General features: G+C 34.6%; 1 protein-coding gene across 1 annotated transcript in view; it reads right to left on the bottom strand.

Annotated features, from left to right (window-relative positions):
* NECAB1 (N-terminal EF-hand calcium binding protein 1) overlaps nt 1–15,341 on the bottom strand; it is a 204,119-nt gene that overhangs the window by 47,696 nt on the left and 141,082 nt on the right. The window contains exon 6 of the mRNA XM_037802731.1: nt 665–801. Coding sequence (XP_037658659.1) covers nt 665–801 — 137 coding nt within the window. The remainder of the gene's footprint in view (nt 1–664; nt 802–15,341) is intronic.

The raw sequence follows: 15,341 nt of genomic DNA, 5'->3' as shown, positions 1-15,341 counted from the left end.
GCATTAGTGACTTTATTTTTGTAACTATTATAATACTACTGCTTATCTTACCAACTGAATTTTTAAACCTTTTCCCATCATTCATTTTCTCTATTTCCTTAGATAATTAGATTTATTGAATTCTCAAATACCCCTAATATATTTGAAAAGCTCTTTCCCATCATTTCCATATTTTCAAATTATACCCATTTGCAAGATGAACTGAGATGCCACATGGAAACTCTATGAAACCATCTTTATCCCTTTATCCAGATTTAATTTTTTATTCTTCTGAAATCCCTTGGTGATTTATTTCCCCTTCTCTATGTTATTTATCACTTTTTATCTTGTATTATAATTTTAGTGTTCATATCTTATTTATGTAATAGACTTTAGCCTCCTTATTTATGTAATAGACTTTAACTATTCACAGCATCTTTTAAAGTCTTCTCCATCTACCAGTTCTCAATTAAAATTTGTTAAATGAATGATGGATAGTAAAAGAAAAAGTGGAACGGTCTTTCCAGAGGTAAATATAAGGCTAGCATCCAGTGGAATTCCCTGCCATTCTTTTAAAATCTCTTCTCATTTTTAGTTTTTACCAGTTTAAGTGCCATGACTCTCAACTTCTCTTCCATAAACACGGGCTCACTAAAGGCACGTCATATGAGAATGTTTAACTTGCCTTTCTTGACGGGTTTGCTCCTCAGTCGTTTCCATGGCACATTCAAGGGAATTTTGCAGAGACTGCAGCTGATTTAAGGTCTCCTTCAACAGAAATCGAGTCACAAATTGTTCCAAATTGGAGGCCTCTTGGTAATCCTAAGGGGGAACAAAATAAATATAAATAGAAGTGGGGAAAAGTAATCTGGCATGGGTCCCCCACCCCCACCCCCCGACACTCATCAATCTCAGAATAACCTTAGAGAGGCAGAGACGAGAGGAGAGAAGACGGGTTAGTCCCTGGAGGCTGTGGCAAAGCTATAGCCAACCACCAGAATTTGAATGAAACTGCAAAAATGTCCTGATTACATCTTAACTCTCACTGCACCTGCCTCAAAGGCAGAAAGGTAGAAAAATGTCAAAACCCAGCAGAATCATGGAATAGACATCTGTAGAAAAGGAAAAAATATATCTTGGAAAAAAGTTTGAAATGTGATAAACAGGGTGTATTCTGTGTTTCATTTAAATGGATGACCACGTCCTCATGTATTTTTTCGTTTACCAATGACATGCAGTCATGTTTCAGCAATTGGCTTAATTCTCTCAATGTATTTATTACGGCTGTATTATGCTGATGCCAGGGGAAATTATGTATCATTTAAAATTCAGGAAACGTTAGGTCTGGAATATTTAAACAGTTTACTAGCTCTGCTTTTGTGCCTCCCTTGGTAACACTACAGGATGCTCATTGGCATCTAACGTCTGGCAAACCACTTCAGTCACAAAAGCACCATTTATTCAAACATACCCAAGTCTATGCAGAAATCACTGCACACATGATAGCTGCACTTGCCAAGCTTAGTCTAGGTAGACTGGGGGCTATGGATGGCACTACCTACTGCTTTTGTCCTGTAAAGTCTCAGGGAGAACAAAGAAACAAAATCAGGTTGGCTTAGAATGAAATGGTGCCAGAACCACTTTTTCAAGTCATGGAGACAACAAGCTAAATCTGATTTTCTAGGGTCTTGGGTGAAATCAGTGGATAAAGGGATTTACTTGATCTTGTACCTAAACTAAACAATCTTTTCCATGGTTGAAAATACAAAACTGAGAGGAATGATGATGACATGAAAATGTCACGAGTCAAGATGTGCTGAGGAATCTTAGAATATGGTTGTAAATCCAAACAAACTAGAGTTAGTTGTTTAACCTTCCTGGGTCTCAGCTTTCTCACTTATAAGTCATGCTAAGTAACCTGGGCATATATTCCAACTCAAAGATATTCTGTACTTCTATAAATTCTAAATTAGGAAATACTGGACTCATGGCTTCCTGATATAAATTCTTTTGGAATGTTTCATCTATTAGCAGAACCCAATGCCATAGAAAACCTGAAATCATTCCTAGTTTAAAATTACAGAAACTTTCTAAACATCAGGTGCTCCTTAAGTTCATTCTTCTTAGCTGAATAACACAGGAATTTTTCCTATCTATACATTTTAATATCTTTATATCTATCCCCCCAAAAGTAACCATAAAACAAAACATTACCTGCTCATAATGATAAGGACTTTTGATGAGGTAACTCCAGCTAAAAATATATACAAAATATCTAATTTGATCAAACAGGTTGCTATCTAGTGGCAACAAAAACTTCAAAAATTGTTTCTTAATGTGTTTTTTAAAAATTGAGAAAAGCTTTCCTTTGAGATGGAAAGAAAATGTGATCTTAGGAAAAAAGGTACATTTTATTCTTTCTACATTATTATTTCCATTTCACTAAAGTATATATTTTTATAAAATATATTAAAAAAGAAGACAATTGCATAGTCGATGATTTCTCCAAATATATTTGCATTTAGTAGACATTGAGACTAATCTAAAGCAAATGATAAAAAGTTTATGCCTATTTGTAGAAGCATTGAAAGGTGAAGGATGTATACACTTATTGAGCAATGATATAGCATTGGCTTTTATATTTTTTATCATTTAAGGGTTAAATATTGTTATGTCAGAACTATATAAGGGAGAAAATTTTTTTGAGTTGGCCAATTTAAATCCTTGATTATTACAACTAGAGTTTAAGCTTCTTAGACACAAAGATCATGTCTTATATTTCTGTATCCCTCATGGTTCCCAGAGTAGATACTCATTCAATACTTGATTGTTTAAAAATAAACCTTAACTGTAAGAATTTATAGTCTTCACCACTGTGTTTTTACAGATAAAGATTGGGGGGATGGTTAGAGTTAGATATTTAAAGAAAGTTAGACAAAGGATTGGCTAATTTATCATGTCTCCATAATAGCAAATTAGGAAACTGTCATCACACTAATACTTCTCACTTTAATGCAAGTTTGCTATCCCCATTAGTGACTCTTCAGATAGCATTAAAAAATAGCACAACCCTGTTTGCATACTTGATATAAAGTTTGATGGGTTGGTATTGAGAGGTTAGGATGGGTGAGTTTAAGGTTTTGGGAGATTTAAGTGTTTTTCATCAATTACGTAGGTTTGCTATTCTGAGTAAGCAGTCCCTTGGCGGTGAGAGAAAAATAACTTGTTTTCTAAAATTTCTATTTATCCTTCTGCATTCAGCTCACTGTATCATCTGTGTAGGGCATTTCCTCCCCCTGAGCTCTCTCTTCTTTTCACAGGACTGGGTACACTTCCTTCCCCTTCTGTGTGCTGCTGTAATACCTTTCCCTACCTATGGCACAGAATCTATCATTACACATTGCAATCTGTTGTTTAAATGCCCACCTCCCCCATTCCTAGGCCAGCTAATTAAGGGTAGGGAGAGTGTCTTATTCATCTCTGCCTCCAGAGTACCAGAACAAAGCCTAGCTCAGAGCAGATGCCCTGTAAATGCCTAAAGAGTACATGAGGAAGAGGGCACCATGCAGAGATTAAGGCATCAGAGAGAGGGCCCTAAGCTTCAGGAACTATTCTTGCCTCTCGCCAGTCACCAGCAGCCTCCCTGCATCTAGCACTTGCTAGCTGTAGATCCTACTACCCAAGTTGCCAGGTCATGGTAGGATCTGCACAAAAGGGAAATACAGCTTTGTTCTCAACAGACTGTTGGTCCTCATTTCATTTTCTGGACCATTTGTTAATCTTCCCTTCCCTTATTTTGGATCCCATGGTTTGGGACTAGAGATCCAGATGGCATAGATCCAATCTTCCTTCCCTTCTCTCACATATGCAGATGTTCCTTTGGAAGGCAGTAGCAAAGGCAGCAGATGGAAAATTAAAATAGATAACAAGCTGGAAAATGTCAAAGCCTGGACCTTTTTATTCTCAACAAATGTGTTGGTTCTGAAGATACAAAAAGGAATCTTTGCATTCCTAACTCCCCAGAAAATTGATATGTTGGCTTAGGGCACATGTTCTAACCAAACCCTGCATTTAAAAGGCTGGCAGAAAGAACGTCCACTGATCTGATAAAGGAGTGAGAAAATGTACAGCTGATATCTGATACCCAGATTCTGCCTTTTTGTCAAACAGGATTTAGTCCTTCATGTCTCTTGGAAAGGATATGGGCAAATGAAGGCCAACGATGTATTTTCCAGATCATCATAACATTCAGCTCATTGATAATTGTCAATTAAATGAAGAGTTAAGTGGAGACTGTCAAAAAAAGTAGTATTAATATTTACATTTTTGCCTTTGGAAAGTCAGAATACAGAAAACATTTCTATATGTGCATTTCCTTTGTGTGGAGCTTGAACAGGATAGCCAGCTTTCAATTAATAAGTAAAAATCCTAGCATTAGAAGCTAGGATTCAGATTTAAAATTCAGGTTTCTTAAGGGATTTCTGGTACATCTTAAACTGTCAAATCATTTCTCAGTAAGCAAGTTCTTGCCCATCTGGATGAAGGAAGAGAGGAAATCTTAGCTATCAACCCACTATGAATCATCTGAGTTAATTAGGAAAATCAGAGCATCAGTCTACCCTGTCTGTATTTGTCCTATTTGAAAATGAAGTCAGTGACATCCAGTCTCAGTGTCTTCTTGTTTATGGGGCCAGATATAATCATATTTAGCAGGGGGTACAGCTTCTGACTGCCTTTGAGCTAAGCCCCTGCAGCTCTTGCCATTCTTGTGTGAAACATCTGTGCCAGCTTTCTATAACAGGAAAAAAAAAAATCACTTTTACAAAGATAAGGTTGCCATGTTCTCTTTTTCCACTCTCCCCCAAACTGTTACCTTTTTTAAAAACACTGACTTAAGATACATTATCTTTGTCCTATTTCTTTTCCACATTCTGAGGTTTTCATTTTAAATGGCTCATCTTTTGCAAACTGGGAGAACACTTATTTTTTGAAAAAATAAAATTAAGAGTCTTGGAAAAGAACTGAGGTTAATTTCAGATAGGTATTTGGAAACCTCAGATGACAAAAGAAGAGATCAAAACATTTTCAAATTGTAGATTCCCAAGGATTATGGGAATAACAGATTTTTGAGTTAGTGACAAGGGTGTAATTTTGGAATAAAATATTATTAAATAAACAATAAATTGGCACAATTTCTAAGCCCTATCTTAACTAGATACTCAATAGTTTGAAATTAGAAAATACTTTAGAGATGAACTACATTATTTTAGATCCTTTCAATGGCCAACTCCACTGCAAAGGACTTGTCCTGGAGTTGTTAAGCATTTATTTCATGTGGGGTTCTTTGCTCTTGATCCTTCTATTGCCCTGTCTCTCATACTAGGAGACTCTAACAAGAACACATGGCCCCTTAGGCATCCTTGTCTAGAGAAGAATACCAATCTGCTGGGAAAGAGTTCTCTTCAACCAAGAAGCATTTCAGGAAAATGTACCTGGGTATGGGATAATCTAGGGAGTCAGCCCAAACCTGGAGATTACTAGCAAACAGATGGAGACCCATATCACATTCACCTAATATCATCAGGTGGTGGTTAAGAAACTGGGTCTGAAGATAGTTACGCTTAAGTTTTGATTTGTACTTGTGCCGCTCAACAGCTATGTGAACTTGGGCAAACAGTCAATCTTTCTAAGTCTCTATTTCCTTATCTTTGGATAAAATAGTATCAATTTCATAAACTTTGGGGATTAAATGAACTATAGTATGTAAAGCATATAATATGATGTCTAGCTCATAATTTTTGATAAATATAGATTACTGTTATTAATCCTTTGGCGGAAGGATTGTACAAAGTGTAATGGACAGATCATTGGCTTAAAATTCACAAAACCTATGTTTGAATGCTGTGATAATAGTTCACTCCAGAGTTATTGCTGGGATAAATGTATGGTTCGTGTTTGACATGTAATAGGCTTTCAATAATTATTAATTTTCCCGAGTTCCTTCCACCTATATTTTCTACTGCATATTTGCTACCTTGCTGTTAAAAAAATCATACATTCTACACACATATATTTTCTACCATATTGAAGCTATAATCCCTGGAATTCAGACTTTGGGAGTGTCAAGTTCAAAATGTGGAGTTCAACTACCAAAATTAACTAAAAATAATTTTCATTTTTCATTTGTCTCTCTTCAAGGATAGTAAATGGGATCCAATTTATAAATCTAAACAATTCTTGCATTCCCCTTTATCTCCTCTGAGTTTTGTCAGTTATATCCTCCTCCAGAGCATCTCATTTTCTACAGTCTTTCCAAAACTTTCTCTATGTCTAACCTGATTTTACTCCTCTTTCCCCTTTTTTCTCCCAGATCTTTATACGCAGATTGGCCTCTTTCAGTCTGGTTCTATTCATCTAGGCCATTCCCTAATTCTGTATCACAGAAGTACAGAAAAGAGAAAAATAATAACCATAGATTCTGGAAAGCTGTCTACATTGGTGGCATAATTTTTGAAGCTCTTGGAATTCTAACATAAATTTAGATAGAACAACCAGATACCAAAACCAAAGAAACGAAACCCACCAAGAACTCATAGAAGAAAAATACAACGAAACTAGGTGACTAGATGACAAGGTTATTACCATGAATCTCAAATTAGAAGTAGGTAGGGACAAAAATCACTGACAGCCACAAGATCTGCTATGTATTATATCATCACATTTGCAGGAAGAAACAAAAGGAAATGATGAGATATATGACCCACCTGAAAACAGGAGAACTCCAAAACAGCCCACAAATATTCAATACATAGCAACATTGGTTAATTTGAAAACAGCAGCTGAAACAGGGAAGGATTTTATCCAATCCCAAAGGGGGCGAGTTCCAAAATCCTAGTGAGACCTAAAGGAGCTGTAGCAGTGTAGCCCTTGTGGACTCTTGAAATTAACTAGCTAATCTAGGAGGGCACCACCCTGAAGAGAAACTGCTGAGAGTGGAATTGAAATTGAGCAGGACAGGGACACAATGACAAAAAGAAAAGAAAAGATTCAGATAAAGGTGGGGGGAGGGAAGCCAGAGCATCTCAGAAAGAAGCCACTGTAATTTTGAATACTATATGACAACAACCTAAAAGGAAGCTCTGTGATGTTAGAAAAACTATTCTGAACACAGTCTCCTTTGAATAATTCAGGAAAATTAACATTTTGGTTTTTTTAAGGAGTAAAATAAAATTATTGAGGTCAAATTCTACATAATGCTATTATAAGAAAGGAAAATAAAGAGCAGAATAGCATCCCTGCAAACAATAAAAGCATACTAGAAAGACAAGCCCACAAAACAGATAAAAGTATTAATTATTTAAAATGAGCTAAATAACATTAAGAAAAAAAATGCAAGACATGAAAGAACAATGTAGGTCAGAGTTAGATTAACTCAGAGATGAAATGATAGAATTCAAGAAAGAATTAGTAATTTTAAAAAATACATAATTTCAGAAGTGGTCTATATTAGAAGGAATAACCAATAAACATAACAGATAACACCTTAAAGTGAAGAAATAAAGGAAAACTAAAACCCAAAAAGAAGAGAATAAAAAGGAGAGGAAGTGACAAATATTGAAGCTAGGCAAAGAATATTCAACATACTGATAATAGGGGTTCCTGAAGATAAAAATCACAGCAAAGGAACAGAAAACAATACTAAAATCTGTTATTCAAGAGTGCTTTCCTGAAATAAAAAGATTTGAAATGACATATTGAAAGCACACCACTTATCTGAGAATATCAACTTAAATATCAAGACATATTTTAGTAAAATTACTGGATTTTAAAAGATAAAGTCAAAAGCTTTTATGTACCTAGAAATGAAGAACAAATGACTTATAGGGGAAGGAAAACTAGATTATCATGAGACTTCTGAATAGCAACACTTATGCTAGAATAAGATATTCAAAGCAAGAAAATGGAGTCGAGGATTTTATATCAGGAAAAATGGACTTTTAAGTATAAAAAACATGAAGAACTCTAATCAACATATAAAAGCTCAGGTAATATTGTTTCAATCAGCCCTTCCTGAAGAATCTAGTAGAGAATGAACTTCAGACCAACAGAATTACTAGAAAGACTTTGACATACAATCTTGTTCAGGTACCACCAACATTTTAATCTAGAGGTAAGTTACTAAATATTTTAGATTTTGTGAGTCAAGAGGCCATGTGTGTACTGTCACTGTAGCATGAAAGCATCCATAGACAATTCTTAGATGAATGATCCTGGCTGTGTTCATAAGTCATATTAAACAATAGACTTATGTATTCATAAGTCTATTGACTCCAGACTTAGGCACTGAGCATCAATGTCTGCCAACATAAAAAATAAAAAAGAGAGAGAGACAACCAGATATTATGTGCTTCCTGATGAGAGGATATACCACCATGTATAGTTTTACCAAACAAACCTCTGGCTTCAGCTGACGATTTGCAGTAAAAATCCAGTTCAGGAGAACATGCTGAACTGCACAGTGAGTAGGCAATTGGCAAAGTTTAGTCTGTGGGCCACCCCCTGGGTTCTGCATCAGATAAATCATAAAGATAAATACACAAAAAGAATCTATATATTAAGAGACTTAAAAGACATAAAATGGACAAGATGAACTATAGGCTCTAGGGGTGTACACGTGAGTGACAAAACCATAAAGAAATACAAAAATAAAGTAATTACAGAGGGTTTGGTTTGGTGGTTATTTTAGAGGATGGAGGGCTGTTATGGTGGGACAGAATACAGAGAAGGGCTCTTGGGTAGTTGGCAAGTTTGGTTTCTTGATCTGGGTGGTGTTTTCAAGAGTGTTTGCCTTGTAATAATTCATTAACTTCTACATTTGATCTGTGAGGCTTTTGGCATCTGTGTTTTATTTTATAATAAAAAGGCTAAGATACATGTAGGAGCCAGCCTGGTGGAGATATACAATCCTCATATGTTTGAGAAGTTGTGGAATTAGATAGATATAGGCTATAGAATTCATGAGTCTTTGGCAGGCAGCAGGATATGAAAATCTGTAAACACTTCCAAATTAGTAATTTTTTCACCTCTCATTTACTGTCTTCTCAACTGCTGGTTTGCATTTTTCTCCAGTGTAACAGAACCAAATGTAATATTTTCCACTATATTCAGATCTAAATTCGGCTCAACTTATGTTTGTTGATGTTGATAATTAAATATCACTAAAATTTCTTCCCCATAAATAAACTACTTGACACCTTATTGCTCAAACACTTTTTAAAAAATATCATAGGCCCATGGAATAGATATGAGAGAGATAAAGTAAAAGATACCCCAAGGGTGGCAGTCACTTGTAATTTGACTCTTCCTAAAAAAATATTTGTGTCAGATGGACAATTCTATTTTTACCACAGGTCTATAATATGTTAATATGCCTTAAGTTACTGAATTTGTCAGAGACAAATACCTTCTCAAAATGCCAGATATGATCTCTGTGCTTTCAAAGGCAGATTGATTATCTTTGTCTTTGATCTAAACAAACTCTGGGACAGAGGGAGTAATTGGGTTTTAAAATATTATGAGAATGTCCAAACAGCATAGTGTACCAAAAATACTAGATATTTAAATATATGACCACTGATACATTTTTGGATTTAATTTGCCTTTATGACCCATTTATTAATAGAATGCTAAATATTCCAGTAACATATTTTTGGCACTTTAATTTTTTTATTAGAGTAGTTGTAGGTTTACGGAACAATCGTACAAAATACAGAACTGCCACCAACAACATCTTGCATTGGTGTGAAACATTTGTTACAATTGATGATCGCATACTTTCATAATTTTACTATTAATTAAAATTCATGGTTTAACTTAGAGTTCACTGTTTGTGGAGTACAGTTTCCTGGATTTTTTTAAAAAGACTTTTACTCTTTTACCATATATACAATCTAACATTTCCCCTTTTAATCATATTCAGATACATATCACAATGCTGTTAATTGCATTCACAAGGCTGTGCTACCATTACCAGCATCCATTACCCAAACATTTCCTTCATTCCGAATAGGAGCCCTGTATACCTTAAGATTTAATTTTCCATTCTCTATCCACATCCTGTCCTCTATTAACCTATATTCTAGTTTGGACTCTGTGAGTTTACTTCCTCTAATTGTTTAAAAACACTGATATCAAACAATACTTGTCTGTTTGTGTTTAGCTTATTTTGTTCAACATGATGTCTTTGAGGTTCATCCATGTTGTCACATGTATCAGGACTTCATTCTTTTTATGGCTGAATAATGTTCCATTGTATGTGTACACCACATTTCATTTTACTTATCCATTTATCAGTTGACAGACACTTGGGTTACTTCCATCTTTTAGCAATTGTGAATAATGCTTCTATGAACAACTGGCATGTGAATATCTCTTCCATTTCCTGTTTTCAATGCTTTTGGGTATATACATAGTAGTGGGATTGCTCAGTCATATGGTTATTCTATATTAGCTTTCTGAGAAAACCACAAACTGTCTTCCACAGCAGCTGTAACAACAATGAATGAGCATTCCTATTTCTATGCATTCTCTCCAGCACTTGTTATTTTTTTTTTTAATAGCAGCCATTCTAGTGGGTGTGAAATAGTATCTCTGTGTTTTTTTTTTTCAGTGTGGTTTTAATTTGCATTTCCCTCATGCCTAATGGTGTTGAGTATCTTTTCATGTTCTTTCTGGACATTTGTATATCTTCTTTGAAAAGATATTTGTTCAAGTCTTTTGTCAATTTTTGAATTGAGCTGTCATCTTGTTATTAAGTTGAAGGATTTTTTGATATAGTCTGGATATTAAACCTTTATCAGATATGTGTAGACTTCATTTTACTTTCACGATAAAGTACTTTGAGGAACAAATTTTTTATTTTGATGAGGTCCCCTTTATATTTCTTCTGTTGCTTATGCTTTGGGGGTAAAGTCTAAGAAACTACTGTGCAAAACAAGATCCTGAAGATGCTTCCCTAGGTTTTCTTCTAGGAGTTTGATAGTTCTAGCTGTTAATATTAAGGTCTTTGATCCATTTTGAGTTGATTTTTGTATATGGTGTGAGATAGGGATCCTCTTTTTTTTTCTTTGCAACTGGAGATCCAATTTTCCCGGCACCATTTGTTGAAGACACTATTCTTTCTTAATTGAGTGCTCTTTGCCACCTTGTCAAAAATCAGTTGGCCATAGATGTGAAAGTTGATTTCTGAGTTCTCAATTCTATTCTGTTGGTCTATATGTCTATCCTTGTGCCAGTTATCATGCTGCTTGGATTACTGTGGCTTGGTAATAATTTTTAAGATCAGGAAGTGTGAATCATCCAACTTCATTCTTCTTTTTCAAGATGGTGTTAGCAATTCAGGGCCCTTTACCCTTCCATTAAATTTGATTGTTGGCTTTTCCATTTCTGCAAAGAAGGTTGTTGGAATTTTGACTGGGTTGCATTGAATCTATAAATTTTGGCATTGTACTGACATCTTAATGATAGTCTTCCAATTTATGATCATAAATACCCTTCCATTTATTTAAGTCTTCTTTAATTTATTTCAGCAATGTTTTGTAGTTTTCTGTGCAGAAGTCCTTTATATCCTTGGTTAAATCTATCTAGATATTTTATTCTTTTAGTTGCATTTGTGATTTTTTCTTGATTATTTCTTCTGATGGTTCATTGCTTGTGTATAGAAACACTACTGATTTTGGGGTGTTGATCTTGTATACCACCACTTTGCTGAATTCATTTATTAGCTCTAGGAGCTTTATTGTGGATTTTTAAGGGTTTTCTCAATGCAGAATCACGTACTCTGCAAACAGGGAATGTTTTACTTCTTCCTTTCCAATTTGGATGCCTTTTACATTTTCTTGCCTAATTGCTTTGGCAAGAACTTTCAGTGCAATATTGAATAATAGTGCTGACAGTGGCATCCTTGTCTTGTTCCTGATCTGTGAAGGAAAGCTTTTAGTCTTTCACCATTAAGATAGATGTTAACTGTGTGTTTGTCTTAGAGATCTTTATCATGTTGAGGAAATTTCCTTCTATTCCTAGTGTTCTAAATTTTTTTAAAATCAAGAATGGGTGCTGTATTTTGTCAAATGCCTTTTGTGTATCAATTGAGGTGATCATGTGGGTTTTTTTTTCCTTCATTCTATTAATGTATTACATTATTTGATTTTCTTATGTTGAACAAATCTTGCATAACATGGATAAATCCCACTTGAACATGATGAATAGTTCTTTTAAAATTCTGTTGGATTCAGTTTGCTAGTATTATGTTGAGAATTTTTATATCTATATTCATAAGAGATATTGGTTTTAGTTTTCTTCTCTTATGGTATCTCTATCCAGTTTTTCTATGAGGGTGATGTTGGCCTCTTGGAATGATTTAGGGAGTGTTCCCTCCTCTTCAATTTTTTGAAAGAGTTTGAGTAGAATTGGAGTTAAGCCTTCTTGGAATGCTTGGTAGAATTCTCCTGGGAAGCCATCAGGGTCCTTGGCTTTCCTTTGTTGAGAGGTTTTTGATGATTGATTCAATCTCTTTACTAGTAATTGGTTTGTTGAGATTTTCTATTTCTCCTTGAGTCAATGTATGCAGTTTCATGGTCTAAGAATTTTTCCATTTATCTAGGTTACCTAATTTATTGGAATACAGTTGTTTATAGTAATTTCTTATATTCCTTTTATTTCCATGGGGTAGGTAGTAATGTCTCCATTTACATTTCTCATTTCATTATTTTTATTCTCTTATTTGTTAGTCTAGCTAAAAGTTTGTCGATTTTAATGATCTTATCAAAGAGTAAATGTTTGTTTTTGTTGATTCTATGGTTTTTTTTTTTTTTTTTTTTCTATTTCATTTATCACTGCTCTACTCTTTGTTATTTCCTTCCTTCTACCCACTTTGGGTTTAGTTTGCTCTTCATTTTCTAGTTCTTCCAGTTTTGAGGTTAGGTCTCTGATTTGAAATCTTTCTTCTTTTTTAATGTAATCATGTAGAGCTATAAATTTCCCTTTCAGCATGGCCTTTGCTGCATCCAGTAATTTATTTTATGTTGTATTTTCACTTTTTTTGCCTCAAGATATTTCCTAATTCTTGGTTGTGATTTCCTCTTTAACCCATTGGTTATTTAAGATGATGTGTTCTAATTTCCACATATTTGTGGGTTTTCCATTTCTCCCTCTGTTATTGAGTTGAGGCTTCATTCCACTGTGGTCAGAGAATATACACTGTAAGATTTCTTTATTTTTTAATTTATTTGTTTTGTGACCTAACATATGGTCTATCCTGGAGCATCACCCACATACACTCAAGAAGAACATGTATTCTCTTTTTGTTGGGTGCAGTGCTCTATACGTGTCTGTTGGTTTTAGTTGGATTAGTGCATCATTCAAGCCCTGTAATTCTTTACTGCTCTTATGACTAGATGTTCTATACATTATTGTGAGTGGTATGTTAAAGTCTTCTACTATAAGTTAGAACTGTCCATTTCTCCCTTCTAATCAGTCAATATTTGCATCATATATTTTGGGGCTCTGCTATTAGTTGCATATAAATTTATAATTGTTACATCTTCCTGTTGAATTTTTCCTTTTATCAGTATATAATGACCATCTTTTTCCCTTCTAACAGTTTTTGACTTAAAATCTATTTTATCCAATATTAGTATAGCCACCCCAGGTCTCTTTTGGTTACTACTTGCATGGTATATTTCTTTCCATCTGTTCACCTTCAACCTATGTGTATCTTTGTTTTAAGGTGGGTCTCTTGCAGACAGGATAAAATTGGGTCATGCTATTTTATCCATTCTGCCCATCTCTGCATTTTGACTGGAGAGTTTAATCCATTTATATTTAAAGTCACTACCGATAATAAACTTCTGCGATTTAGCTATTTAGGCTTTGTAAACTTTATACTTTTTGGTCTCTTGCTTCTGTTAATTCATACTTTAATATTTATTTGCTTTTTTGTTTTGTACAATGATAAGTGATTTCTCACTTCTATATGGATGTATTTTTCATCTATTTTCTTTGTGGTTACCCTGTGGTTAAAATTTAACATCCTAAATATATTGCAATCATATTTGGTTTGATACCAACTTAACTTTAATAGCATGCACATATGCTTTTCCTATACCCCTCAGTCCCTCTACCATTTTTTTGTATTGTCACCACTTGTATCTTTGTATATTGTATTCCAAAACCCTAGATTTATCATTACTTTTTATGCATTTGTATTTTACCACCTGTAAGGAGTAAGAAGTGGAGTTACATACCAAACAATACAGCACAACAATATTGGCATTTATCACTAGCCAAACAGTTACTTTTACTACAGATTTTTATTTCTTTATGCTCCTTTGTCTAGTGTCCTTTCCTTTCAGTCTGAAGAATTCCAATTAGCATTACATATAGGGCTGTTCTAGTGGTGATAAACTGCCTCAGCTTTGTTTTACTGAGCATGTCTTAATCTCACCCTCATTTTTGAAAGGGAGTCTTGCCAGATATAAAATTCTTGGCTGGCATTTATTTTCCTTCAGCACTCTAAGTATCTCAACCCACAGGCTTCTTGCCTCCATGGTTTCTGATGAGAAATTGGCACTCAATCTAATTGGGACTCCCTTGTAGGTAACACATTGTTTTTCTCTTGCAGCTTTCAGAACTCTCTCCTTGTCCCTTGGCTTTTATAGTGTAATCAGTATATGACAGGGTGCATTTTTCTTCATGTTTATCCTGTTTGGTGTTCTTTGAGTTTCTTGGATATGCATGTTCACATTTTTTGCTAAGATAGGGAAGTTCTCTGACATTATTTCTTTGACTATTCCTTCTGTCACTTTCTCTCTTTGTTCTCCTTCTGACACCCCCATAAAGCATTTATTGGTGTGCATGATGGTGTCCTATAGCTCTGATAGGCTATTTTTGCTTTTATAGTTTATTTTCTGTTGCTCAGCCTGACTTATTTCAAGTATCTTGTCTTCAAGTTCACTGATTTTTTTCTTCTGCCAGCTAAAATATTCTCTTGAAACCCTCCTGGGTATTTTTCACTTTAGTTATTGTGGTCTTCAACTACAGTTGTTCTTTTTGGTTCCTTTTAAAAATCTTTGTATTCTCTTTACTTAGACTCTCATACTGTTCATTCACTGTTCTCATGATATTCTTTAGTTCTTTCTCTATAGTTTCATTCATCTCCTTGAACATTTTTAAGATTATTTTTTTAAAGGCTTTCTTCAGTACGTTCACTTCTTGTCCTGTTCTGTTTTTATCCTCTGCCTTTGGATGAGCCATCATTTTCCATTTCTTTGTCTGTCTTGCATTCTTCTGTTGTACACTGTACA

This window comes from Choloepus didactylus, chromosome 14 (assembly GCF_015220235.1).
Source record: "Choloepus didactylus isolate mChoDid1 chromosome 14, mChoDid1.pri, whole genome shotgun sequence".
Lineage (NCBI taxonomy): Eukaryota > Metazoa > Chordata > Mammalia > Pilosa > Megalonychidae > Choloepus > Choloepus didactylus.
Note: the sequence above shows the minus strand (reverse complement) of the source record. Positions and strands in the feature narration are given on the sequence as shown.